The 25494-nt window shown below is 40.4% G+C and overlaps 1 protein-coding gene across 2 annotated transcripts in view; it reads left to right on the top strand.

The window, feature by feature from the left end:
• sema3fa (sema domain, immunoglobulin domain (Ig), short basic domain, secreted, (semaphorin) 3Fa) overlaps nucleotides 1-18450 on the top strand; it is an 88058-nt gene extending 69608 nt beyond the window's left edge. Inside the window, exons 11-19 of one of the 2 annotated variants that reach the window (XM_084063587.1) lie at nucleotides 5245-5314; nucleotides 8369-8513; nucleotides 8810-9032; nucleotides 10414-10502; nucleotides 10671-10712; nucleotides 11231-11388; nucleotides 12360-12427; nucleotides 13020-13153; nucleotides 14185-18450. In XM_084063587.1, the coding sequence (XP_083919713.1) occupies nucleotides 5245-5314; nucleotides 8369-8513; nucleotides 8810-9032; nucleotides 10414-10502; nucleotides 10671-10712; nucleotides 11231-11388; nucleotides 12360-12427; nucleotides 13020-13153; nucleotides 14185-14646 (1391 nt within the window). In that variant the 3' untranslated portion in view covers nucleotides 14647-18450. Of the gene's footprint in view, nucleotides 1-5244; nucleotides 5315-8368; nucleotides 8514-8809; nucleotides 9033-10413; nucleotides 10503-10670; nucleotides 10713-11230; nucleotides 11389-12344; nucleotides 12428-13019; nucleotides 13154-14184 lie in introns of both variants that reach the window. The other variant, XM_084063586.1, reaches the window with a different exon arrangement.
• Nucleotides 18451-25494: the final 7044 nt, after the last annotated feature.

Below are 25494 nucleotides of genomic sequence, written 5' to 3'. Positions count from 1 at the left end.
AAATGTTGTGGAGTAAAAGTACAATATTTTCCTCAGAGATGTAGTGGAGTAGAAGTAAAAGTATTGAAAACTCCACTAAAGTAAAAAATACCTCAACATTTTAACTTAAGTACAGTACTTGAGTAAATGTACTTAGTTACTTTACACCACTGGACATATGACCTAGATATGTCATAAAGATGACATATCTTTATGACCGAGATCCACACTGGAGCCACGCCGTTCCCATGTGGATCCCTGAGATCGACAAGATTAGATTTTTACGGCCTCTATAAGAGATTCAGTCTGTCTGTCTGCCTGTGTGTGTGTGTGTGTGTGTGTGTGTGTGTGTGTGTGTGTCCGGAGCTAATCTCGCAGAACTGCTGGAGCGATCCGTACCACATTTCTTGTGCACGCTGCCAGTAGGTCAGCTTAGTACCTCCACGTACCCTTTTTCCCCCATGTTTTATACTTTTTTTCAAATATATAATAACTTTATAATCTTATAATGGAAGTCAATAGAGTACCGAGGTCCTGGCGTCACTCGTTCATCCCCTGGGTCGCGGAAGTTATTTCTCTATGGAGAATAACATTGGGTCATCTTAGAATCGTCTCATATGAGAATTGTGGTCCAAAAATAAACAAATTGTCCCGGCGCTATTGTCAGGGTGGTGGCTCTGTATCGTTTACGATCAGTCACTCATATTTGTCATACAGTCAGAGAAAATATAATTAATTCAGCGGCGGTAACGTTAGCGCCGTCAGTTGATGCTTCATATTATCCATCTGAGTCAAACCGCCGTGCTCATTTGTTTGTTTTTGGAACAGAGTTCTTACATGATGCGATATTAAACACGTCTATGGGAATTCAGAATGGGGAGGAAAAAAAAGTGACCTAGGTAGGATTGCGTAAATTCCGCAGTGGTGGAAAAATTACTCACATCCTTTACTTTAGTAGACTAAAAGTATCAATACTGCAATATAGAAATACTCTGTTACAGGTAAAAGTCCGGAATTCAAAATGCACTTGAGTAAAAGTACAAAAGTATTGTCATCAAAATGTACATAGAGTACCAAAAGTAAAAGCACTCATTATGCAGAATGTCCCATTTCAAGTTCTCAATAAAAATCTTTTGAAAATAGCCGATCTACAAGCTCACAATGCGTCGCGATGCGACGCATTGTGAGCGTGTATTTTCTTTTTTTTTGTAATTATTTTTTTATCCCACGATTTTTGTAACCCTTATTTTTCACCCGGTGCCAATTTTCTAAGTGATCCTGGGCACTACACTCCCCTCACCAGCCTAGGGAGGCCAGGGCCGAGCTCATGCCTCCTTCAATGCATGAGAACCAACTGACCTTCTTGTCACCTGACAGGAGGGAGTTTCCCTGGTTGGACGTAGCGCGTGGAAGGAACACGTTATTCCAACCAGTTCCTCTCCCCTCCATCAGGCGCCCCGGCTGTCATGGGGGAGGAGTTTAGTGACCAGGATTACTACATGTTTTTGTGAGGGTATCAACTACCCTGAGAGACACGGGGAGAACATGCAAACTCCACACAGAGTGGGCAGATCGGCTATTTTCAAATGGCCAAAATGTATATAGGGATGAAGTGGTTAATGCATGTTTTGTACTAATAATCTAAATCTTCAAAGTAACTAGTAACTTGCGTTTTCAAATAATTGTAGTTGAGTAAAAGTGCAACATTTGCCTCTGAGATGTAGTGGAGTAGAAGCAAAAGTATTGGAAATTGGAGTAAAGTAAAGTACAAATACCTGAAAATACAGTAGTACTTAAGTACAGTACTTAAGTAAATGTACTTAGTTACTTTCCACCACTGAAATGATGTCAGACTTCGGTGCTTCTATACTGTACGTCATATTCGACTGACATCACCCGCTGAACACACATGAGGTTCGAGATCCACATTGTTCCCCACGTGGATCACGATAGATCCAGCGTGATTAGATTTGTCTTCTGGAGACATCTCAGTGTCTATGTACACAGCAATCAGAGACGTCTCTCTGTGACCGCCGATACCGAGACAGCCTGGAGGATGCTCCGTCAGATCTGACACATCAAAAACATTGCAGAAACAAGAGTCACAATGACGCAATGAGCTCCAATTATCTGCACATAGCTTTCCCCCCCGTCTTCCCTTCCAGGCCGTAGCCAGGAGGTCTGTCAAACTGGCGTCGGAAGGGTTATAAATCTCCTCTCTGGTTGCCAAAAGTTAATTTCTGTTTTTTTTAGGGGCTTTTTCCCCCCCCTCTACACATCACCTGTCACGTTCACACCCTAGCATAATATAATGAGATAGTTTTGTCTGAAATGATTACAAAACCATGCAAGGCATTCTGCGTTTACTTCCAGTAGACTTTGATTACTGTAATGTGCTTTTTTGATGGACTGACAAAGCAAGTGTTACATAAACTCCGGCTTGTTCAGAATGCCGCAGCCAGAGCTTTAACTGAAACCAAAACGTTTGAACATGTCACTCTTATTTTAGCTTCCCTTCACTGGCTCACAATGAAACAAAGAATTGGTTTTAAAGTTTGCATTGTTCTTAAATTTATGGAATGGCTCAGCTCCTTCCTACAGTAAATTGTTGACTGAATAGAGACAGATCCCTCAGATTATCAGATAAAGGCCTCCTTATTAAACCTAGAATACATTCTAAATCAGGTTATGGTGCCTTTAATCGTTATGGTCCTAGTCTCTGGAATTCTCTACCACTTGAAGTAAGGTCTGCTACAACAGTCTCTTTTAAAAGCAGACTAAAAACATACCTCTTTTCACAAGCTTTTAGCTATGTTTAAAGTGTTATCTTATTCCTTTTTATTGTATTGTTTTTTTGTATTTCATTCTTATGTTTTAACTTATCTTATATGTAATAACCTCAATGGTATATGTTTCTATTTTAGGTTTTGTCATGTTTGTCATGCTATACATTTACCTACATTTTGTTGATGTTGCCACATAGTAAGAGCAAAACAATCTTAAATCTATTCTACACCATTAATGCCAAGTTAAGCTTGCCATGGTTTATTCACTGGCCACAAGTTTAAGCCTGGATAATGCCATCTTTGGCGTTAAACCTCAAGTATCATCCTTTATCCTGAAAACTTGCGTGCTTGGCGTGATGTATAGTGTGTTCCCACGTGTGCTCGGGTCTAGTGGTGTAAAGTAACTAAGTACATTTACTCAAGTACTGTACTTAAGTACAATTTTGACGTATTTTTACTTTACTTGAGTATTTCCACTTTTCAGTACTTTTACTTCTACTCCACTACATCTCAGAGGCACATATTGTACTTTTACTCCACTACAATTATTTGACAACTTTAGTTACTAGTTACTTTTCAGATATAAATGATGATATTATGAAACATACGTTAACCACTTCAGTCCTATTTTATACATAGGCTATTTGAAAATAGCCGATCTACAAGCTCACAACGCGTCGCATCGCGACGCGTTGTGAGCTTGTAGATCTGCTATTTTCAAACATGTCAGTACTTTTACTTTTGGTACTTAAAGTATATTTTGATGCCAATACTTTTGCACTTTTACCCAAGTACCATTTTGAACACAGGCCTTTTACTTGTAACAGAGTATTTCTACATTGCAGTATTGATACTTTTACTTAAGTAAAACATTGCGAGCTTGGCGTGTTGCATGGTGTGCTCCCCCCACGTGCCTATTGGCCCAAAGAGGATCTTGTAGAGATGCATGTGAAAGGGCCGGCTAGGGTCCCTTGATTGCCGTGGAGTGTGTCAGATTAATGACTTGCTTCCCGCCTCATAAATGACCATGAAAAAGGGTCCCGGGTTATAAGTGGTCGAGGCTTGGATTTCATGCCTGATCTTATTATTAGATGTTCATGGTGATTGGCATTTCCATTGACTGGAGATGCAGTCTTGCTTAGGGTTGCAACACTTAATCAAACTAAACAATATAATGAATTATAAAACTAAAATAAAAATGTACATTGTTTTAATAAAATCTATGTATTTTTTATATTTTTTTCTCTTTTAAATAGTCGCAAAAACAATGCATCATGTGACACATGAGCTTGTAGATTCCCCATTTTTCTAAAGAAATATAACATAGGGCCTAATCAGACTAATTGATTTAGTTGATTATAAAAAAATCTATGAGACTTTTTTTCACGTCGATTCGTTATGTAGCCTATATCAGTATATATTTTTTACGTGCTTCTTGAATATTCGATTGATTTAAAAACATAGCAATAGAATTATCTCTAAGAAAATAGTTGATTGTTGGAGCCCTCTTTACCCAACACCATGCACACAGCAAAATCCAGAATGTTCATTTAACACAGAGTGTAAAAATGTATAAGTGTAAAGGGTTTTGCTGCACTTGGACCAGGTGGCGATGATGGCTCCTCTTACTCCATTCCCCTGTGTTTTCAAGTGTTATTCCATTCAACTTAGGTAGTCTACTTCAAATTGATCCCAATTTTCCTCCCCTCATTATTTCTCCGTGCCTTTTTCATTTATTAAGCCATCAGAGGGTACACAGGATTCAATTGCCTCAGCCTCGTAGAGTGGCTGCATACATATGGCTCCTATTAAAGGCACATTACACCAGAGAGAGCTCCATTTCACATGTATTCCCCGCTGGGACTTAACTACTATAGTTTCAGTTCTGGGCAGTGGTGGGAAAAGTACTCAAATGTTTTACTTAAGTAAAATTATCAATACTGCAATGTAGAAGTACAAAAGCCTACTCTGTTACAAGTAAAAGTCAATAAAACATTTACTTGAGTAAAAGTACAAAAGTATTGGTATCAAAATGTACTTAAAGTACCAAAAGTAAAAGTACTAATTAATGTTTGAAAATAGCAGATCTACAAGGCAGGGCATCACGTTGTGAGCTTGTAGATCGGCTATTTTCAAATAGCCTAGTTATAAAATAGGGCTAAAGTGGTTAATGTATGTTTCATTATATCATAATTTATACCTGAAAAGCAACTAGTAACTAAGTTTTCAAATAATTGTAGTGGAGTAGAAGTAAAAGTATTGGAAATTGGAAATACTCAAGTAAAGTACAAATACCGGTACCTCAAAATTGTACTTAAGTAAATGTAATTAGTTACTTTCCACCACTGCTTTCTATGTCACTATCTGTTGGTTAGACTTAACCAATATGATCATTGTTGCCTTATTGCCTTATGATCATTGTTGTGAATGTTTTGAACAGTATTTTCTAATGGCAGTATGACGTTGTTATGTCTTATAGGGGACGTGTACATCCAGACAACTCAAGACAACAAGAATCCTGTCATCTATGGAGTCTTCTCAGTTTCAGGGTAGGTGATCATGATTCCTGTCCACTTTCTCCTCATCTTACTAAGTTGTCCTTTGTAATAATATTAATACTTGTGCCATTTAGTTGTTGTTGGGGGTATTTGCCACTATACATTTGCACATAAGAAGGAGTCTAGACTGTCCCCTGCATGTCTTTACCCATTCTACCTATTAGGAGCATTGGACACTGTTATTACAGCACCCAGGGGGAGCGGTTAGGGGTTAAGTGTATTGCTCAGGGACACTTCGACACCTAGACCAACCTCCCGATCCCCAGACGGCCTCTCTCTACCCTCTACCTCGACCAGTGGTGTAAAGTAACTAAGTACATTTACTGAAGTACTGCACTTAAGTACACTTTTGAGGAATTTTTACTTTACTGGAGCATTTCCCATTTTCAATACTTTTACTTCTACTCCACTACATCTCAGAGGCAAATATTGTACTTTTACTCCACTAAAATAATTTGAAAACTTTAGGTACTAGTTACTTTGCAGGTATAAATTATTATATTATAAAACATATATTAACCACTTTAGCCCTATTTTATACAAAGGCTATTTGAAAATAGCCGATCGACAAGCTCATAACGCGTCGCATCGCAAACATTTTAGTACTTTTACTTTTGGTACTTAAGTATATTTTGATGTCAATATGTTGTACTTTTACTCAAATAACATTTTGAACACAGGCCTTTTACTTGTAACAGACTACTTCTACATTGTGGTATTGATAATGTTACTTAAGTAAAAAACAATCAGTACTTTTCCCACCACTGCCTATAAGCAGATCTGCTGAAGGGAGTGAAAGTAGATTTGGGTTCCCATCTGAATTTGCTCAGCCTCTTGAGGCACCTGCTTCTCTCCGCTATTGAAACACCACGTCCATACGGTCTGACTGAATGGGACTACAAAGGCCGTCCCACATGGGTCAGCTTTGATACGGAGCGGTCAGTCATCACAGGCCACTATGATTCATGAAAGCAAGCAGACATGTGATCGGGAGTTTGCAATTGACTATTTTAGGCGTTTAGCAGACACATCAGCGACTTACAAATGCAAGATGGAAATGAGCAGAGTAAGCATGAACGCTAGTCAATAAACAACCAGTGATGGAAAAAGTACTAAAATGTTTTACTTTAAAGTATCAATACTGCAATGTAGAAATACTCTGTTACAAGTAAAAGTCCGGAATTCAAAATGTACTTGAGTCAAAGTACAAGTATTGGTATCAAAATGTACTTAAAGTACCAATAGTAAAAGTAGTCGTTATGCAGAAGGTTCAAGATTTCAAGTTTTCAAATGTATAAAATGTATAATAATCCTTTGAAAATAGCAGATCTACAAGCTCACAACGTGTCGCGAAGCGACGTGTTGTGAGCTTGTAGATCTGCTACTTTCAAATTGCCAAAGTTTAAATAGGGCTAAAGTGGTTCTATAATGATAATCAAAATCTACAAAGTAACTAGTAACTAAAGTTTTCAAATAATTGTAGTGGAGTAAAAGTACAATATTTGCCTCTGAGATGTAGTGGAGTAGAAGTGAAAGTATTGCAAATTGGAAATACCCCAGTAAAGTAAAAGTACTGTACCTCAAAATTGCACTCAAGTACAGTACTTGAGTACATGTACTTAGTTACTTTCCGCCACTGTAAACAGCAAGGTAGTCACATACTGTAAGTGGAGTGCAGAGAGAACAATGTAGTGCCTGACAGAAACTAGGATACCAAGTAAACAATTTACTAGCTTCTGTCTAAACAACGTGCTATCTAAATAACATTCTTAAAGGAGTAGTTCACCAAAAAAAAGATTAGTCACCCCATGGAGACTTGAATTCATGGATATTTTTTTGTTTTGTCGCATTCCTAAGCCAATAATTTGATGACCAGTAGGCAGTAGGCAGTGGTTCCGGCAGGAGACACAAAGGAGACTCTTTGTGTCTCCTACCAGAACCGCTGCCGGTCATCGAATTATTGGCTTAGGAATGAGACAAAAACAAAAAAAGATCCATGAATTCAAGTCTCCATGGGGTGACTATTCCTTTAACATTTGTGGTCAAGAAAAAAACGAATTTTCAAATGTTCAAATTCAAAAAGTAACAAAACATGAGAACAAGTGAAGAGACGAGATGGGTCTTCCGACTACGGTGGAAGATTGGGAGATGTTGGTTGGAGTGCTTATTACTGTACACACGAGGCAGGGCGCTGTGGCCAGCCGTAATAGCCGTAATAAGCATACCTTGATAAATGGATTTGAGGAAACAAATGCTGTTATTGCCGCCATTCTCTCCGCCGGCTCCAAGCCCATTTAAAGCCCGGTAGATAAAAAACAAACGCGATGCTAATGATAGAGACCTCTGACAGGAGCTACAAACACATCCACCCACCACACGCAGCAGCCAGATACCGGGCGCTGGTGATTAGCAGCATTATGTGGGTGTTTGTATGTCAGTGTGTCAAACAGCTCGGCTGTGGTTGTGTCTGTTTTGAGACGCTGCTTGTGCATCACGGTGTAGTAAAAGTAGTGAGGAATGAATTAAGCTTAACCGCTCTCACCCTGGCGTATATACCTATTTTGGGCATGTCATTAGGTTCACAAGGGGGGGGGGGGGGGTATTAGCGTTTACCAAGCTCTTCTCTGTGGTCGGAAAACTGTCCCCCTTGTTTTGTTTTGTTTTGTTACCTTTTCTTGAGCACAAAATGTGAAGAATGTTATGTTGTTTGGACAGACGCTATAGGTTCCTTGTTTACCTGGTATCCTAGTTTCTTTGAGGCGCTATACATTGTTCTCTCTGCACTTTACTTATGTGACCATTTAACTCTGGATAAAGAGCGTCTGCTATAAAATGCCTAAATTGCGAATAGCGAAAATAGCCAATCTACAAGCTCACATCGCGTCGCCAGTGAGAGGCTTGGGTCTGGGATGAAGAACAGAGATTGGTACCATTTGGAGAGTGGAGCTAATTATCTCAGAGAGAACGAGTTAACACGTGTTTCCACAAGCTGTCGTCTCATTGTGCTCACCCCCCCCCCCCCCCCGCTCTCTCTCCGCCCCACAGATCTGTGTTTAAAGGCTCGGCGGTGTGCGTCTACTCCATGGCCGACATCCGCATGGTCTTCAATGGACCGTTCGCGCACAAGGAGGGACCCAACTACCAGTGGGTCGCCTACACCGGGAAGATCCCCTACCCCCGCCCTGGAACTGTGAGCTATACCAACACACATGCACGGCACGCGCACACACACACACACACACACACACACACACACACACACACACACACACACACACACACACACACACACACACACACACCTACCCCCCACCCTGGAAATGTGACTTACAAACACACATACTCCTGCCCCTGCCTACTCATACACGCACGCACGCACGCACGCACGCACGCACGCACGCACCCACACACACCCCCACACACACACAGATATATACTAATAATAATTTCTAATAAGCTGGCTTTTCCTTGTCACTGTCAACGCAGTGTCCCGGCGGCACTTTCACCCCCAACATGAAATCCACAAAGGACTACCCAGACGAGGTGATCAACTTCATGAGGAACCACCCCACCATGTACAACGCCATCTACCCGGTCCACAAGCGCCCCCTGGTGGTGAGAACCAACGTCGACTATGAGTTCACCACCATCACAGTGGACCAGGTCGCCGCTGCGGACGGCAGCTACGAGGTGCTGTTCCTGGGGACAGGTCAGCGTGCTAAAGCCTATTCCAATGACATCATGCATGGGTGTCAGTGACCGCTCTGATCACATTCCATTGTAAGAGCCTGAAGTCCATGTCGAATCTGAGAATGAATCACGTAATGGAGAGAGTGGTTTATAAATATTCTGTAATACTAGCTTGCATGTGGCTCGGTCTGGCGGGACTTCACACGCTTTCTCCCGCCGACTATTAATCACAGATGGGTCATGTGTGGGAGACCCCCCCCTCCGCACGCAGACACACACACACACACACACACACACACACACACACACACACACACACACACACACACACACATACAGTACACACCCTCAGCTGCTGAATTCACTGTAGTCAGCCATATTATGATGAATGGCTTGTGAGGAACGCTGTTCAACAAGAGATAGTAAGTCCAATATCCTGTGAAACAAATCACTCGGTTGGAGGAGACACGTGAGTGTGTTATAGTACAGTGGTTCTCAATCTTTTTCATATCAAGGACCCTCATTTAGTCGACATTAGAGCCACAGACCCCCGTTTGATGAGATTTAGTCTCTCGGACCAAATCTTTGTATATTTTTAACCGTCGGTTATGACTTTGACCAGAATTCCATGCTGTATTGATGTGGTAGAGAGATTACAGGCAAACTACAGCACGCTCAAAATAACAATTTGTCTACATTTCACATTTAATTGTGTGAACCTCTTTAAATTAAGCAATGCTGATGTTTAACAATTGATACATTTTACGGGGACCTCCTCTGGAACGTCCCCAAAGACCCCTGGTGGTCCCTGGACCCCACGTCGAGAACCACTGGTGTAGTGTGTTTACTGAGTGGAACATTAAGGTCAAGGGTCAATGGGTCAACAGGTCGTTGAGGCTATAACTATTGAACTGGAGTCCTCAACGGGCCTGAAAATGAAGGCCCGGCCCTACTGGGCCGGCCCGACGCTCGGCCCGACCCGAGAAATGACCGTACTTTTAGGCCTGAAAACCTGAAAAACCCGAAAGGGTGTCATTATGTGCTTAATGTCCTCAAAGTCACGCATCCAACAAGCTTTGAACTGAGCAGATCGGACCCTCCTCCGTACCAGAGATAATGGCCAAAACATCTTGAAAACGGGCACTTTCGATCGCCGAGTTTTGATTGAGTTTTTCTTTAATAACACAGGGGTCGGACCGGGACAAACTAGATACCTGAGTAAAGTTCACTTTGAGCTGCATCCAACACATCCACTGCCATTTCCGTCGGCATTACCGTTTTGCCGCTAGGGGCAGTTGAATTTCTTTAGCATAGATTTTGGGCTCGGCTCGGGTAGGGTCGGGCTGGGGCAGAATTTGAGAACTCTGAGTTGAACCTGTTTCGTTTCTGTTGTTCCTCAGATCGGGGGACCGTGCAGAAGGTGATCGTGCTGCCTCGAGATGATCTTCAGACTGAGGAGCTGGTCCTGGAGGAGGTGGAGGTCTTCAGGGTCAGTCTCTCGCCTCCTACTCTCTCCCTTTTTCCCCTTAACCTTCTCTCCTTTCTTAGATACAATTACATGCGTAACTGTTGCCGTTTCTCTACGAGACATTTGCTTTGTGTTCAGCATAAAGGATTACATGTCCATTAATAGTTGGTACTATCTGTATCATTACAGATTCCCACCCCGATCACAACGATGAAGATTTCATCAAAGCGGGTAAGTCAAAACAGTGAGCCTCATGACTTCAAAGAGCTATTTTTATAAAATCTTGAAAATGTTTGCAAATCTTTGAATATTTATATTTTTAAAGTGAACATTTGTAACTAAAATCTTTGCTTCTGGGGGTCCCTGGAACAAAACATTTTGAGATGGGGGTCCGCGGCCAAAATACACATCTAAAAGTGTTTTCTAAATCCTAACAGTACGAAGTACAAAATGATATGTATTTGGCCGCGGACCCCCATCTCAAAATATGTTGTTCCAGGGACCCCCAGAAGCACAGATCGGAGTTCGCTTTAAAACATATATATATACTGTATATGTATATTTATTATATTCAAAGAAAAAATCTGATCTACAAGCTCTCGCTATGAGCTTGTAGATCTGCTATTTTTGAATAGCCAAAGAAATCTTAGAATGACACAGATGCGTTCCCGATCTTAATGGATTAAAAATGGATATAATCTCAACAAATCGTTTCTCTGTGGTCTGACTGTGTTCTATCACCTTACCAGCAACAACTGTACGTGGGCTCTGTGTTGGGTGTGACCCACCTGGCTCTCCATCGCTGTGACGTGTACGGGGAGGTCTGCGCCGACTGCTGTCTGGCCAGAGACCCTTACTGTGCCTGGGATGGAAAGTCCTGCTCCAGATACTCTGCTTCACAGAAGAGGTGAGTACCAACATAGCAAAGACCAGTGGTGGAAGCAGTACTCACTGATATTTTACTTAAGTAGAAGTATCAATGCCACATTATAAAAGTACTCTGTTGCAAGTAATAGGCCTGTGTTCAAAATGTTACTTGAGTAAAAGTACAAAAGTATTGGCATACCAAAGTATGTAGTAGTAGTAAAAGTACCAAAAGTAAAGGTAGTAAAATGTTTGAAAATAGCAGATCTACAAGGTCAGAAAGTGTCGCGATGTGACGCGTTGTGAGCTTGTAGATCGGCTATTTTCAAATAGCTTAGGTATAAAATAGGGCTAAAGTCGTTAATGTATGTTTTTAATATTATAATTTATATCTACAAAGTAACTAGTAACTAAAGTTTTCAAGTCATTGTAGTGGAGTAAAAGTGAGATGTAGTGGAGTAGAAGTAAAAGTACTGAAAATTGGAAATACTCCAGTAAAGTAAGAATACCTCAAAATATTAAGTTAAGTACAGTACTTGAGTAAATGTACTTAGTTACTTTAGACCACTGGTAAAGACGCACACGACAGGGGTGTCAATCTTTTGGTATCTCACAATAAGATTCAGTTTAGATTTCCTCAAAATCCACTCTTGATTCAAATGATACATGTCAAAATTGTATTCTCAATTCAGTACGTGAAGGGATTTTAGGATCCGCTAAGAAAGCTTGTATGGCAAGCTTTGTCATGAAAGTAAAGTGTATGTAGTAAGTATTTATACTTGAATCAGTTTTATCCACACTTGTTAAAGTAATGCAAAACACATTATCAATGTTTGGAAGTTGTGAATTGATTCAGAAGAAGACGAATCGAATGTGTCAATCAAACACACACCTGTGTGTAATGAAATACTGAATTCCCTTATAAGCATAATCTTATTTCAAGTCACATTATCTATTTTTAGGACACATTATAATTGAGCTTGTTGTTTTGGAATGTTGATCTGACCCCTCTAGGCGAAGCCGCCGGCAGGATGTGAAGTACGGCAACCCGATCCGCCAGTGTCGTGGATATAACTCCAACGGTGAGCGACAACATCACTTTGTGCCAAGTACCCAAAAGACCACGGGAGCAAACAAACAAAATCCTAACAATAGAATTGTATCGTAAATCAGGTGGATGTTTCTTGTACGCATGCATCGCATGCAACTCTACGACGATTGTCATATAGCAGCACTGATGAAGGTCCCAGGACTGAAACTTTTGCTACTTTTTTGCACCCCTCACTTTGAGCACAGAGCACTTTATGAGCATGTTAAAATAAAATAAATATTACTTTCTTAGTCTCTGACTATGGGATAGTTCACCCCCAAAATAACTTTTTTTCTATCTATTAGTCACCCCATGGAGACTTGAATTCATGGATATGTTTTAGTTTTTGTCGCATTCCTAAGCCAATAATTTGATTATTGGCTTAGGAATGTGACAAATGCGACCAAAACTATCCATGTCCAAAATATCCATGCATTTTAGTCTCCATGGGGTGACTAATAGATAGAAAAAAAACATTTTTTGGGGGGTCTGCCAGTTTTCCTTGTAGAGTTTTTTTTTGTTTTGGTCTGAAGTAACCAGGTGTTGTTGGTTAACGATAATAACCTTAAGCCTCATATTCACAGCCAATAAGAACACTCTGGAGGCGGTGCAGTACGGGGTAGAGGGCAGCACCACCTTCCTGGAGTGTCAGGCTCGCTCGCCCCACGTCTCTCTGAAGTGGCACCTGCAGAGAGAGAACAGCGACCGGAGGAAGGAGGTGAGCAGACAAGTCACTCTAATGCACTTGTTCCCAAACTTTTTAGCTCGAGACACAAAAAGAGAAATTTGATGTCTCCCCAGGACCCAAGCTAGTGAAAATAACCGATCTGCAAGCTCACAATGTGAGCTCGTAGATCTGCTATTTTTACTACTTCTTGAAAAGTATTTTTTCCCCTCTAATTAATGGATTTGTATTTTTTATTTTGAATGGAATTCTTTTGAAAAAAAAAAATTGAATTAGTTTTTAACAAAATATTTTTGGAGGATTATTTTGAAAATCTTTTGAAGTAATAATTAAAAACAAAATGTAGGGAACAAAAAATAAAGGTGTATTCACTCGTGACCTATAAGCCGACCCCTAGCCATAAGCCCACCCATAGCCGATCTACAAGCTCACAACGCGTCGCGATGCAAGCTTGTAGATCTGCTATTTTCACTACTTCTTAAAAGTGTTTATTCCCCTCGAATTAATGGATTTTTATTTTTAATTTTTAATGTAATTCTTTTCAAATGTTTTGTATTTGTTTTTAACAAAAAAGATATACTTTTAGGGGAATGTTTTTGAAAATCCTTTGATGTAATTAAAAACAAAATGTAGGAAACAAAAAATAAAGGTGTATTCACTCGCGACCCTTAAAAATTGGTCCGCGACCCACGTATGGGTCCCGACGCCCTGTTTGGGAAACAGTGCTCTAATGCACTGACTAATCCCTCACAGTGAAATCATCATTTCACTCGTCTGTGTCATGAGTACATTCACACAGAACATGAATAATATACAGCGATAAAGTGACAGTGAATAATGGCATCTACCTGTATACAACTGAGGAATCAACTACATGAATAGTTTTGATGCTAAATGTATAATATACATATATATAAATGTAACCAAATGGACTCTCTTAACTCATTTTTTACTCTGAGAGTATACAAAATAGACCCTCCAGGACCCTCCTGGGATTACAGCTTTAACACGCAGGATATTACAGCGTAATGACCTCCGACTCCCTCGTCCTGAAACCCTAACAGATCCGCTCAGAGGGACGCATCCTGAAGACGGAGCAGGGCCTCCTGATCCGCTCGCTGCAGTCCTCGGACAGCGGCGTGTACCAGTGCACCTCCACGGAGAAGAACTTCAAGCACACGCTGGTCAAGCTGCAGCTGATGGTGCTCTCCAGCCGCACCGTCAACAGCGTGCTGGTGGAGACGGGTGGCCCGGCCCTGCCCCCGCTCGCCGCCAGCGCCTGGACGCCCAGCGCCGGCCAGTACAAGGACCTGCTGACCATCCTGAGCCAGCCGGAGATGGGGCTGATCAACCAGTACTGCCAGGACTACTGGCAGCTGGCGGACGGCGGCGGTCTCCAGGCGGCGGACACGATGATGCTGGCGGGGCCCAACAAGGCCAAGGGCCTGAAAGAACTGAAGGAGCAGAAGAAGCCGCGGAACCGCCGGCATCACGACGAGACGACGGTGTCTCCGGCTGAGACATGAGGAGTTTGACATGTATACCGACACACACCCGCACTCACACACACACACTCACACACACTCATACACACACACACACTCATACACACACACACACACACACGCACACACACACACACACACACACACACACACACACACACACACATGCACACATACACACACACTCACACACACTGTACGTAAATGCCAGATTCACATCAGCACCGGTATTCCACTCCTGTGTTCTGAGAAAGCCGTGAATGCACCGTCTCTATGGAGAGGAGCGACAACCACTTCCCGCGCTGGTGGAGCCAGTGAAGAGCGGTGTGGTGAAAAGTTGAGAAAAGTTCAACTTTGCCGCTGCCGATGTGCAGGGGAAATGAACATCGGCCAACCGGACGCGCTTTGGTCTGAAATAGGCTCTATGCGCAGCAGACATTATTGGGAACGAAATTGGGCTGCTTCCTTACTTCCTTCACAAGTGTTACCAATCATACTAATAATTAAGGCTCTGTTCCATTTAGCACAGTGGTTCTCAAACATTTCAATTTAAAGGGCCCCCATGACTCAAAATGGAACAAATGGAACCAAATCCAAGTCCATTTGGTTCCATTTGTACACTCTAAGAGTTACATACCTGTAAGGGGCCATTTGGAATCCCCTCAAGGAACCATGAGGGTCCCTGGACCTTTTGAGACCCACTGGTGTAGCAGAGTGTTTATAGTGAGCCAACATGAACAATATCAGCACCCTGTTTGGAACACAACCTTAATTAGCATCATTGGTAACACATGTGAAGGAAGTAATAAGCGGCCCAATTTCTTTCCAATATGGTTGCTGTGCGTATAGAGCCTATAGGTGTGGCCTACCCTTGAAGCTCCACGTCTCCTTTGTGGGTTTCAGTTGTACACACCCGTTTAGCGCTGCTGGTGTGAATTTGGCGTCAAGCCTTCTGCTATTCCCGGGGTTCTGTTCCTTTCATCTCCACTTGCTAAATGCTGATTCCCTCTCCGCACACACCCTCCAAACTCATAAAAGGGGAAAGACTTTGTCAAACGACAGGAAAGTTGAATTATCATGATGGACAACAAAAAGCAACAGCCGCCAACTGCAACAACAACAACCAGGTCCTATGTAACTGTCTGTGAAAGTACACAGTATTTATTCTAGGTTGTAAATAGTATTTCTTTGTACTTAACTAGAGGACATGTTTTTTTTTCTTTCCTGTGAATAGGTCAATTTGTGCAAATATTGTCGTTATTATAATAATTCTATTGTTGTGTTATTGTTTATTACAGTGTGTTATTATATGGAAGATATCTTTATGTTTTGTCCTTTTTTTGAGAAACGGCAAAGAAGCGCCGAAAGGCGGTTACGTGGGGAGTGACAAGGACCGATCGATCGATGCAGAGACATTCAGACAGAGGTGTAGCAAAAATGTCTCCCATGTTGGATCATTTGACTGCTGGCAGTATTCAGTCCTTGTGATGGAAGTCAGGTCACTGGTTGAGTGATATTCCAGAACTTCCCTAAACTCCTGCTCACAGAAGAAGTCGCTCTACGATGATGGACAGTTCTTTCTACTGCAAATGGCACAGCCAATGTGAAAAGGGCATTTTCATTGAACACGCATTTCATTGAACACGCAAAGAGAAACGAAATGCCCGCCGATTGCAGCTTTTGACCACGCAGTCACGTGAGAACGAAAGGCCCTTCGTGACAGTGTGACATCCTTCTCCCTCGGACGCAGCTCTTTTTGTTGAGGGATGTCCTAAATTATACCGGTCCTCCAGCAACCTCCTTGGCACATGTGATCCAGTCTGGCCTCAATAGGCTCTAGGCACAGCAGCCATATTGGAAAGAAATAGGTATGCTTCCTTACTTCCTTGACAGGTGTTACCAATCATACTAATTAAGGCTCTGTTCCATTTAGCAGTGGTTCTCAAACATTTCAATTTAAAGGGCCCCCATAACTCTGAGGGTGTAAATTGGGCTGCTTCCTTACGGGTCCATTTGGTTTCTCAGAGTTACATACTCATAAGGGGCCATTTTGGATCCCCTCAAGGAACCATGAGGGTCCCTGGACCTTTTGAGACCCACTGGTGTAGCAGAGTGTTTACAGTGAGCCAACATGAACAATAATCAGCATCCTATTTGGAACTCAACCTTAATTAGCATCATTGGTAACACATGTGAAAGAAGTAAGAAGCGGTCCAATTTCTTTCCAATATGGTTGCTGTGCATAGAGCCTATCAAAAAGTCAAATGCAGTTTGTCTGTAATAGTTACACTACACAGAAAAATACGCAGTGTTAATTTACCTCAGAGCTTGTACAAACATAACCAAATGGACGCTTACGGACCATTTCTACATGCTCTGAGTTAACATAACACTGAGGACTTTGCTGTGCATGACCCATTTCTTCCAAAAAATCATTTGCTGTCAGGTGTTTGTTTTGTTTGTGTGAATATTACATCTCAATGTTGTATCCTTACAAACGTGATCATTGATGATGAGCTATTTATTTTAGCATTTTATCGATACTAAAATTGAAAATAACATTGCCTTTTCTTTTCTCATTTGAGACAAGAATCTCCAGCAGGCAGCTATATGTGAGTTTGGGAAAAAAATTGAGACAAAGCACCTTCCGTTTGCCAAATTGGTAATTTGCGCTGATTAATGCTAAGTACTTTATCAGAAATAAAATAAATACTGTATGTGGCTTTATGAAAAAGAGAGCATGTTGTCTGCTCAATGGATTTCTTTTAGCTCTCAAGCTCACCCCAAACTTTCTTTGAGTTTTCATTCCAGCCAATTCCATGCTGAATATGGGTTTAGTAGGTTTGTCGATTGGCAGATTATGTTTTAAGCTGTACCAGGTTAATTGGTCTACACACCTTGAGTAGATCATTACTGCCAACAATTGTGCTAATTGCAGTTCGGAAAGGTACTGTATTTACTGGTTATCTAATGAAGGCCACAAATTCTGTCCTCTGGTCAGTTCCTCTGAGCAGGTGACGGTGCCCTGCCATCTTGCATTGCAATGTGCCACTAATTTAATGTAGAATAAGAAACAAAAGCTCTTTGTACAACCTCCATATAGTTAAAATTGTATATATTCACAACCACTAAAGCTTTATTTATGCTTCGGCAACAGAGTGCCGTGTGAGGTGGTCGCTTGACAACAAAAGAACGCGTTTTCAAGTGAAAAAAGTTGATGCGTTGGACAATTTTCTCAGTTGAAAATGTGTTTGTATTTTTTGGTCGCACGCCACTTTGTCGCCGTGACATAAATCAGGCTTAAGATGATCACCACCAATCCTGAGGAGAAATATATACCAACATCTTCAGACGGTGGCTTTTCCTTGTGTGCATGGCATTTATAGTATATGTATATGATATTTGTCCAAAATGCTATGTTGCTGTGGATGTCAGTGGATGTCTCTCTTGTTGTGGGAATATGGGAATATTATCAGTGCAAGAAAGATGTACCCATGCCCTTATGGTGGAACATAAAATACAGAGGACACTTTTCAACTGTGGATTCAATCTCTCTCTCTCTCTCTCTCTCTCTCTCTCTCTCTCTCTCTCTCTCTCTCTCTCTCTCTCTCTCTCTCTCTCTCTCTCTCTCTCTCTCTCTCCCCCCCTCTGTTTTTGAAAAGTGCATATATTTGCAAATCTCAGACGTGCATCTCTTTCATTTTTCTGTGTTTTGCAAACTGCTATGGGTCATTGAGGTAAAGTCATGTATGATATAATGCACAGTTGGTGTTATTGTAATGACTTGTATAAATTACTATCTTTCCTTCCTCGTCGATGTTGCTGACTAATAAATTAAAGCTCTATATTTTATAATAACAAATGTCCTAGTTTGTTTACTTTTGATGACCATATTGTGCACAGTTTAGCACACCTTTCTAAGTACCTGTGTTTAAAAGACTGTGCCATTCTGAATGGTAGAACAGACAACAGCCAAGGTACCTTATATTTAAAAGTACTCCACGCAACATCACACTGCTTGCAATGCTTGTAACCATATATGGGTGAAGGACGTGGCGCCCATTTTTTTGTGTCCCTAATATGGTTTAGTTAAATGGGACAACATTTGAAAATAAACATACAAGTTAGTTGCATACTTTATTCTTTTTGAGGCCCATCCAGAACACAGCAGATCCGACCATTATGTCCATATATGGGCATGCCCATATATGGGAATATACTGATCTCCATATATGGGCATTCAAGGGACACAGACAGATGGCTACAACGGGTACTCTGACAAAGCCCAACACTATGACTCAGACATATCGGTCGGGTCAGTGGTGCGACGTAGGTACAGTATATATATATATATATATATATATATATATATACACTGTATACTTACTATGGTACTGACTATCATTAATGACTATAGTATGGTATTATTGACTATGGTACTGAGTATAATTATTAACCAGTCAGCACCATAGTCAGCACCATAGTCAGTACCACAGCCATTAACCATAGCCATTAACCATAGTCAGCGCCATAGTCAGCACCATCATTCTACATTTATTTATTTATTATTTCATTTATTCCTTTATTTCTTTATTTTTAAATATGGCAGCTCTGGCCCTCCATAATTACCCACACTACAAAGACCATTCATGGTGTTTATCACTGATCTAGTGGTTTCTTCGTTACTACTGTGCTAGAGACAGAGGAGATTAACTAGTGTTTGTTCTACAAGACGCCTGCATGGTTGATGCCGTATTGTGTAATATGCAATCTAGCCCTTTCTCACACCCACACTTCACTTAACTTTATTGTCACACCGCAAGTTTATAGAGAACGCGAGCACAACTCAAGTCTCAACAAGTAGTCTTCTTACTGGGTGCATGCATGACTCCAAGGAGTTCATATTTACAGAGAAATAGCAGCACTCTCAGAAATGTCCTTTAGGTACTTTTTATTTACTGTAGGTACATGTGCCGTAAAAGACATTTGCATGAGCACAGGTATTTTTCTGTTTATACGGTACATAACAAGGTCGGGGAAAGAGTGTGCAATTATTTTGTGCAAGCTTTGTGCAAGAATTGATGGTACATAAAATAAATGATACAACATAAGTGTAATAACAAAGTAAATAAAAAAATACTTCAACATAGTATAGACTCAGACGTGTCGGGAGGCGAACCGGTGACCTTATGTTTATCAGATTGCCTCTGCTATGGCCGCCCATTGGGAATAAATGGGAATGTATCTACTGTGAAGTCACATGAAGTGAGTCAGTACTAATGTACTGTACATGAGTATATAAGACTGATGTGGCCATCTAGTGGCCACACTGTGAATAACTATGCCCTATGCTGGGCATTTCATTGTATGTGAACATTCTGAGACAGAAGAAAGAGGAAAAAAAGGAGCCTGATTATCCAACCAGGACATTTTTCCAACTTTTACCTGACTCTTGCACCTTTATCTGATCTTTCACTGAAGAACGTGCAAGAAACCACAAGAAGAATGTACCATGGTGGAGCAGTGGTTAAGATTCAGGCCTTGCATACTGAAGGTCCTGAGTTCAAATCCCGCAAGGACATCTTTCTAACTTTTACTTTGGGCTTTTACCTTTATCTAATCTTTCAGACAATTACACGCAAGTCAACAGAACAGATAAGGACCTCTGTGGTGCAGTGGTTTAGATACAGGACTTGCAACCAGGAGGTTCCCGGTTCAAATCCAACCAGCGCACTTTTCAAACTTTTACCCGACTCTTGCACCTTTATTTGATCTTTCAATGAACAGCGTGCAAGAGACATCCAAAAGTATGAACCATGGTGGAGCAGTGGTCAAGATACAGGCTTTGCATCCAAAAGGTCCTGAGTTCAAATCCCACTGGTGTCTTTACTGTGATGCTTCCCTTTGCAGACTAACTTCTAGAAAAAAAAGTTAAAACCACCAGGAAACCTGTAACTCTCAGCCAACAGCTTAGCTCAACTGGTAGAGCGTCTGTCCAATAACATGACTTGACTTGAGTGGGTTCGATTCCCACTCGAGTCAAGTGTCCCCGGTAACTTGGGGCAATGGATAAATTGACTGATATCCTTAGTGGTGCTTCCCTTTGCAGACTAACTTCTAGAAAAACAAGTTAAAACCACCAGGAAACCTGTAACTCTCAGCCAACAGCTTAGCTCAACTGGTAGAGCGTCTGTCCAATAACATGACTTGACTTGAGTGGGTTAGATTCCCACTCGAGGCAAGTGTCCCCGGTAACTTGGGGCAACGGATAAATTGACTGATATCCTTAGTGATGCTTCCCTTTGCAGACTAACTTCTAGAAAAACAAGTTAAAACCACCAGGAAACCTGTAACTCTCAGCCAATAGCTTAGCTCAACTGGTAGAGCGTCTGTCCAATAACATGACTTGAGTGGGTTCGATTCCCACTCGAGTCAAGTGTCCCCGGTAACTTGGGGCAACGGATAAATTGACTGATATCCTTAGTGATGCTTCCCTTTGCAGACTAACTTCTAGAAAAACAAGTTAAAACCACCAGGAAACCTGTAACTCTCAGCCAACAGCATAGCTCAACTGGTAGAGCGTCTGTCCAATAACATGACTTGACTTGACTTGAGTGGGTTAGATTCCCACTCGAGTCAAGTGTCCCCGGTAACTTGGGGTAACCTCATTCATACTTTAAAATGTTCATCTTACTGTGGACATGTTTGCCTGAAAAGGAATCTTTGAAATGTTGCATAGTTTTAGAATTGTACTCCTTTAAAAGTTCAGAGATTTATAATGGAGGCGGATGGAAGGTTTTGGGACCTCAAAAAAACACTTTCACCTAGAAACTCCATTCACAGTTCAAAAATTCCACCTTACTGTGGACACGCATGCTTGAGATTATTATTTTTTTTAATCATTTGTAGTTTTGGAGATATTTAACTTTAAGCGCCCCATTCATTGTCGATGCGGCAATGGACATTTAAAGGCAGGCTTACAACTACATACTTACGCCTAGTAACCTCATTCATACTTTAAAATGTTCATCTTACTGTGGACATGTTTGCCTGAAAAGGAATCTTTGAAATGTTGCATAGTTTTAGAATTGTACTCTTTTAAAAGTTCAGAGATTTAGAATGGAGGCGGATGGAAGGTTTTGGGACCTCAAAAAAACACTTTCACCTAGAAACTCCATTCACAGTTCAAAAATTCCACCTTACTGTGGACATGCATGCTTGAGATTATTATTTTTTTCAATCATTTGTAGTTTTGGAGATATTTAACTTTAAGCGCCCCATTCATTGTCGATGCGGCAATGGACATTTAAAGGCAGGCTTACAACTACATACTTACGCCTAGTAACCTCATTCATACTTTAAAATGTTCATCTTACTGTGGACATGCTTGCCTGAAAAGTAATCTTTGAAATGTTGCATAGTTTTAGAATTGTACTCTTTTAAAAGTTCAGAGATTTATAATGGAGGCGGATGGAAGGTTTAGGGACCTCAAAAAAACACTTTCACCTAGAAACTCCATTCACAGTTCAAAAATTCCCCCTTACTGTGGACATGCATGCTTGAGATTTTTTTTTTTTTTAATCATTTGTAGTTTTGGAGATATTTAACTTTAAGCGCCCCATTCATTGTCGATGCGGCAATGGACATTTAAAGGCAGGCTTACAACTACATACTTACGCCTAGTAACCTCATTCATACTTTAAAATGTTCATCTTACTGTGGACATGCTTGCCTGAAAAGGAATCTTTGAAATGTTGCATAGTTTTAGAATTGTACTCTTTTAAAAGTTCAGAGATTTAGAATGGAGGCGGATGGAAGGTTTTGGGACCTCAAAAAAACACTTTCACCTAGAAACTCCATTCACAGTTCAAAAATTCCACCTTACTGTGGACATGCATGCTTGAGATTTTTTTTTTTTTTAATCATTTGTAGTTTTGGAGATATTTAACTTTAAGCGCCCCATTCATTGTCGATGCGGCAATGGACATTTAAAGGCAGGCTTACAACTACATACTTACGCCTAGTAACCTCATTCATACTTTAAAATGTTCATCTTACTGTGGACATGTTTGCCTGAAAAGGAATCTTTGAAATGTTGCATAGTTTTAGAATTGTACTCCTTTAAAAGTTCAGAGATTTATAATGGAGGCGGATGGAAGGTTTTGGGACCTCAAAAAAACACTTTCACCTAGAAACTCCATTCACAGTTCAAAAATTCCACCTTACTGTGGACACGCATGCTTGAGATTTCTTTTTTTTTAAATCATTTGTAGTTTTGGAGATATTTAACTTTAAGCGCCCCATTCATTGTCGATGCGGCAATGGACATTTAAAGGCAGGCTTACAACTACATACTTACGCCTAGTAACCTCATTCATACTTTAAAATGTTCATCTTACTGTGGACATGTTTGCCTGAAAAGGAATCTTTGAAATGTTAAATAGTTTTAAAATTGTACTCCTTTAAAAGTTCAGAGATTTATAATGGAGGCGGATGGAAGGTTTTGGGACCTCAAAAAAACACTTTCACCTAGAAACTCCATTCACAGTTCAAAAATTCCACCTTACTGTGGACATGCATGCTTGAGATTTTTTTTTTTTTAATCATTTGTAGTTTTGGAGATATTTAACTTTAAGCGCCCCATTCATTGTCGATGCGGCAATGGACATTTAAAGGCAGGCTTACAACTACATACTTACGCCTAGTAACCTCATTCATACTTTAAAATGTTCATCTTACTGTGGACATGTTTGCCTGAAAAGGAATCTTTGAAATGTTGCATAGTTTTAGAATTGTACTCTTTTAAAAGTTCAGAGATTTAGAATGGAGGCGGATGGAAGGTTTAGGGACCTCAAAAAAACACTTTCACCTAGAAACTCCATTCACAGTTCAAAAATTCCCCCTTACTGTGGACATGCATGCTTGAGATTTTTTTTTTTTTAATCATTTGTAGTTTTGGAGATATTTAACTTTAAGCGCCCCATTCATTGTCGATGCGGCAATGGACATTTAAAGGCAGGCTTACAACTACATACTTACGCCTAGTAACCTCATTCATACTTTAAAATGTTCATCTTACTGTGGACATGTTTGCCTGAAAAGGAATCTTTGAAATGTTAAATAGTTTTAGAATTGTACTCCTTTAAAAGTTCAGAGATTTATAATGGAGGCGGATGGAAGGTTTTGGGACCTCAAAAAAACACTTTCACCTAGAAACTCCATTCACAGTTCAAAAATTCCACCTTACTGTGGACATGCATGCTTGAGATTATTTTTTTTTTAAATCATTTGTAGTTTTGGAGATATTTAACTTTAAGCGCCCCATTCATTGTCGATGCGGCAATGGACATTTAAAGGCAGGCTTACAACTACATACTTACGCCTAGTAACCTCATTCATACTTTAAAATGTTCATCTTACTGTGGACATGTTTGCATGAAAAGGAATCTTTGAAATGTTGCATAGTTTTAGAATTGTACTCCTTTAAAAGTTCAGAGATTTATAATGGAGGCGGATGGAAGGTTTTGGGACCTCAAAAAAACACTTTCACCTAGAAACTCCATTCACAGTTCATAAATTACACCTTACTGTGGACACGCATGCTTGAGATTTCTTTTTTTTTAAATCATTTGTAGTTTTGGAGATATTTAACTTTAAGCGCCCCATTCATTGTCAATGCGGCAATGGACATTTAAAGGCAGGCTTACAACTACATACTTACGCCTAGTAACCTCATTCATACTTTAAAATGTTCATCTTACTGTGGACATGCTTGCCTGAAAAGGAATCTTTGAAATGTTGCATAGTTTTAGAATTGTACTCTTTTAAAAGTTCAGAGATTTAGAATGGAGGCGGATGGAAGGTTTAGGGACCTCAAAAAAACACTTTCACCTAGAAACTCCATTCACAGTTCAAAAATTCCACCTTACTGTGGACATGCATGCTTGAGATTTTTTTTTTTTTTAATCATTTGTAGTTTTGGAGATATTTAACTTTAAGCGCCCCATTCATTGTCGATGCGGCAATGGACATTTAAAGGCAGGCTTACAACTACATACTTACGCCTAGTAACCTCATTCATACTTTAAAATGTTCATCTTACTGTGGACATGTTTGCCTGAAAAGGAATCTTTGAAATGTTGCATAGTTTTAGAATTGTACTCTTTTAAAAGTTCAGAGATTTAGAATGGAGGCGGATGGAAGGTTTAGGGACCTCAAAAAAACACTTTCACCTAGAAACTCCATTCACAGTTCAAAAATTCCCCCTTACTGTGGACATGCATGCTTGAGATTTTTTTTTTTTTAATCATTTGTAGTTTTGGAGATATTTAACTTTAAGCGCCCCATTCATTGTCGATGCGGCAATGGACATTTAAAGGCAGGCTTACAACTACATACTTACGCCTAGTAACCTCATTCATACTTTAAAATGTTCATCTTACTGTGGACATGTTTGCCTGAAAAGGAATCTTTGAAATGTTAAATAGTTTTAGAATTGTACTCCTTTAAAAGTTCAGAGATTTATAATGGAGGCGGATGGAAGGTTTTGGGACCTCAAAAAAACACTTTCACCTAGAAACTCCATTCACAGTTCAAAAATTCCACCTTACTGTGGACATGCATGCTTGAGATTTTTTTTTTTTTTAATCATTTGTAGTTTTGGAGATATTTAACTTTAAGCGCCCCATTCATTGTCGATGCGGCAATGGACATTTAAAGGCAGGCTTACAACTACATACTTACGCCTAGTAACCTCATTCATACTTTAAAATGTTCATCTTACTGTGGACATGTTTGCATGAAAAGGAATCTTTGAAATGTTGCATAGTTTTAGAATTGTACTCCTTTAAAAGTTCAGAGATTTATAAT

Source organism: Gymnoscopelus microlampas (assembly GCF_963454915.1).
Source record: "Gymnoscopelus microlampas genome assembly, chromosome: 7".
Classification (NCBI taxonomy): Eukaryota; Metazoa; Chordata; class Actinopteri; order Myctophiformes; family Myctophidae; genus Gymnoscopelus; species Gymnoscopelus microlampas.
Note: the sequence above shows the minus strand (reverse complement) of the source record. Positions and strands in the feature narration are given on the sequence as shown.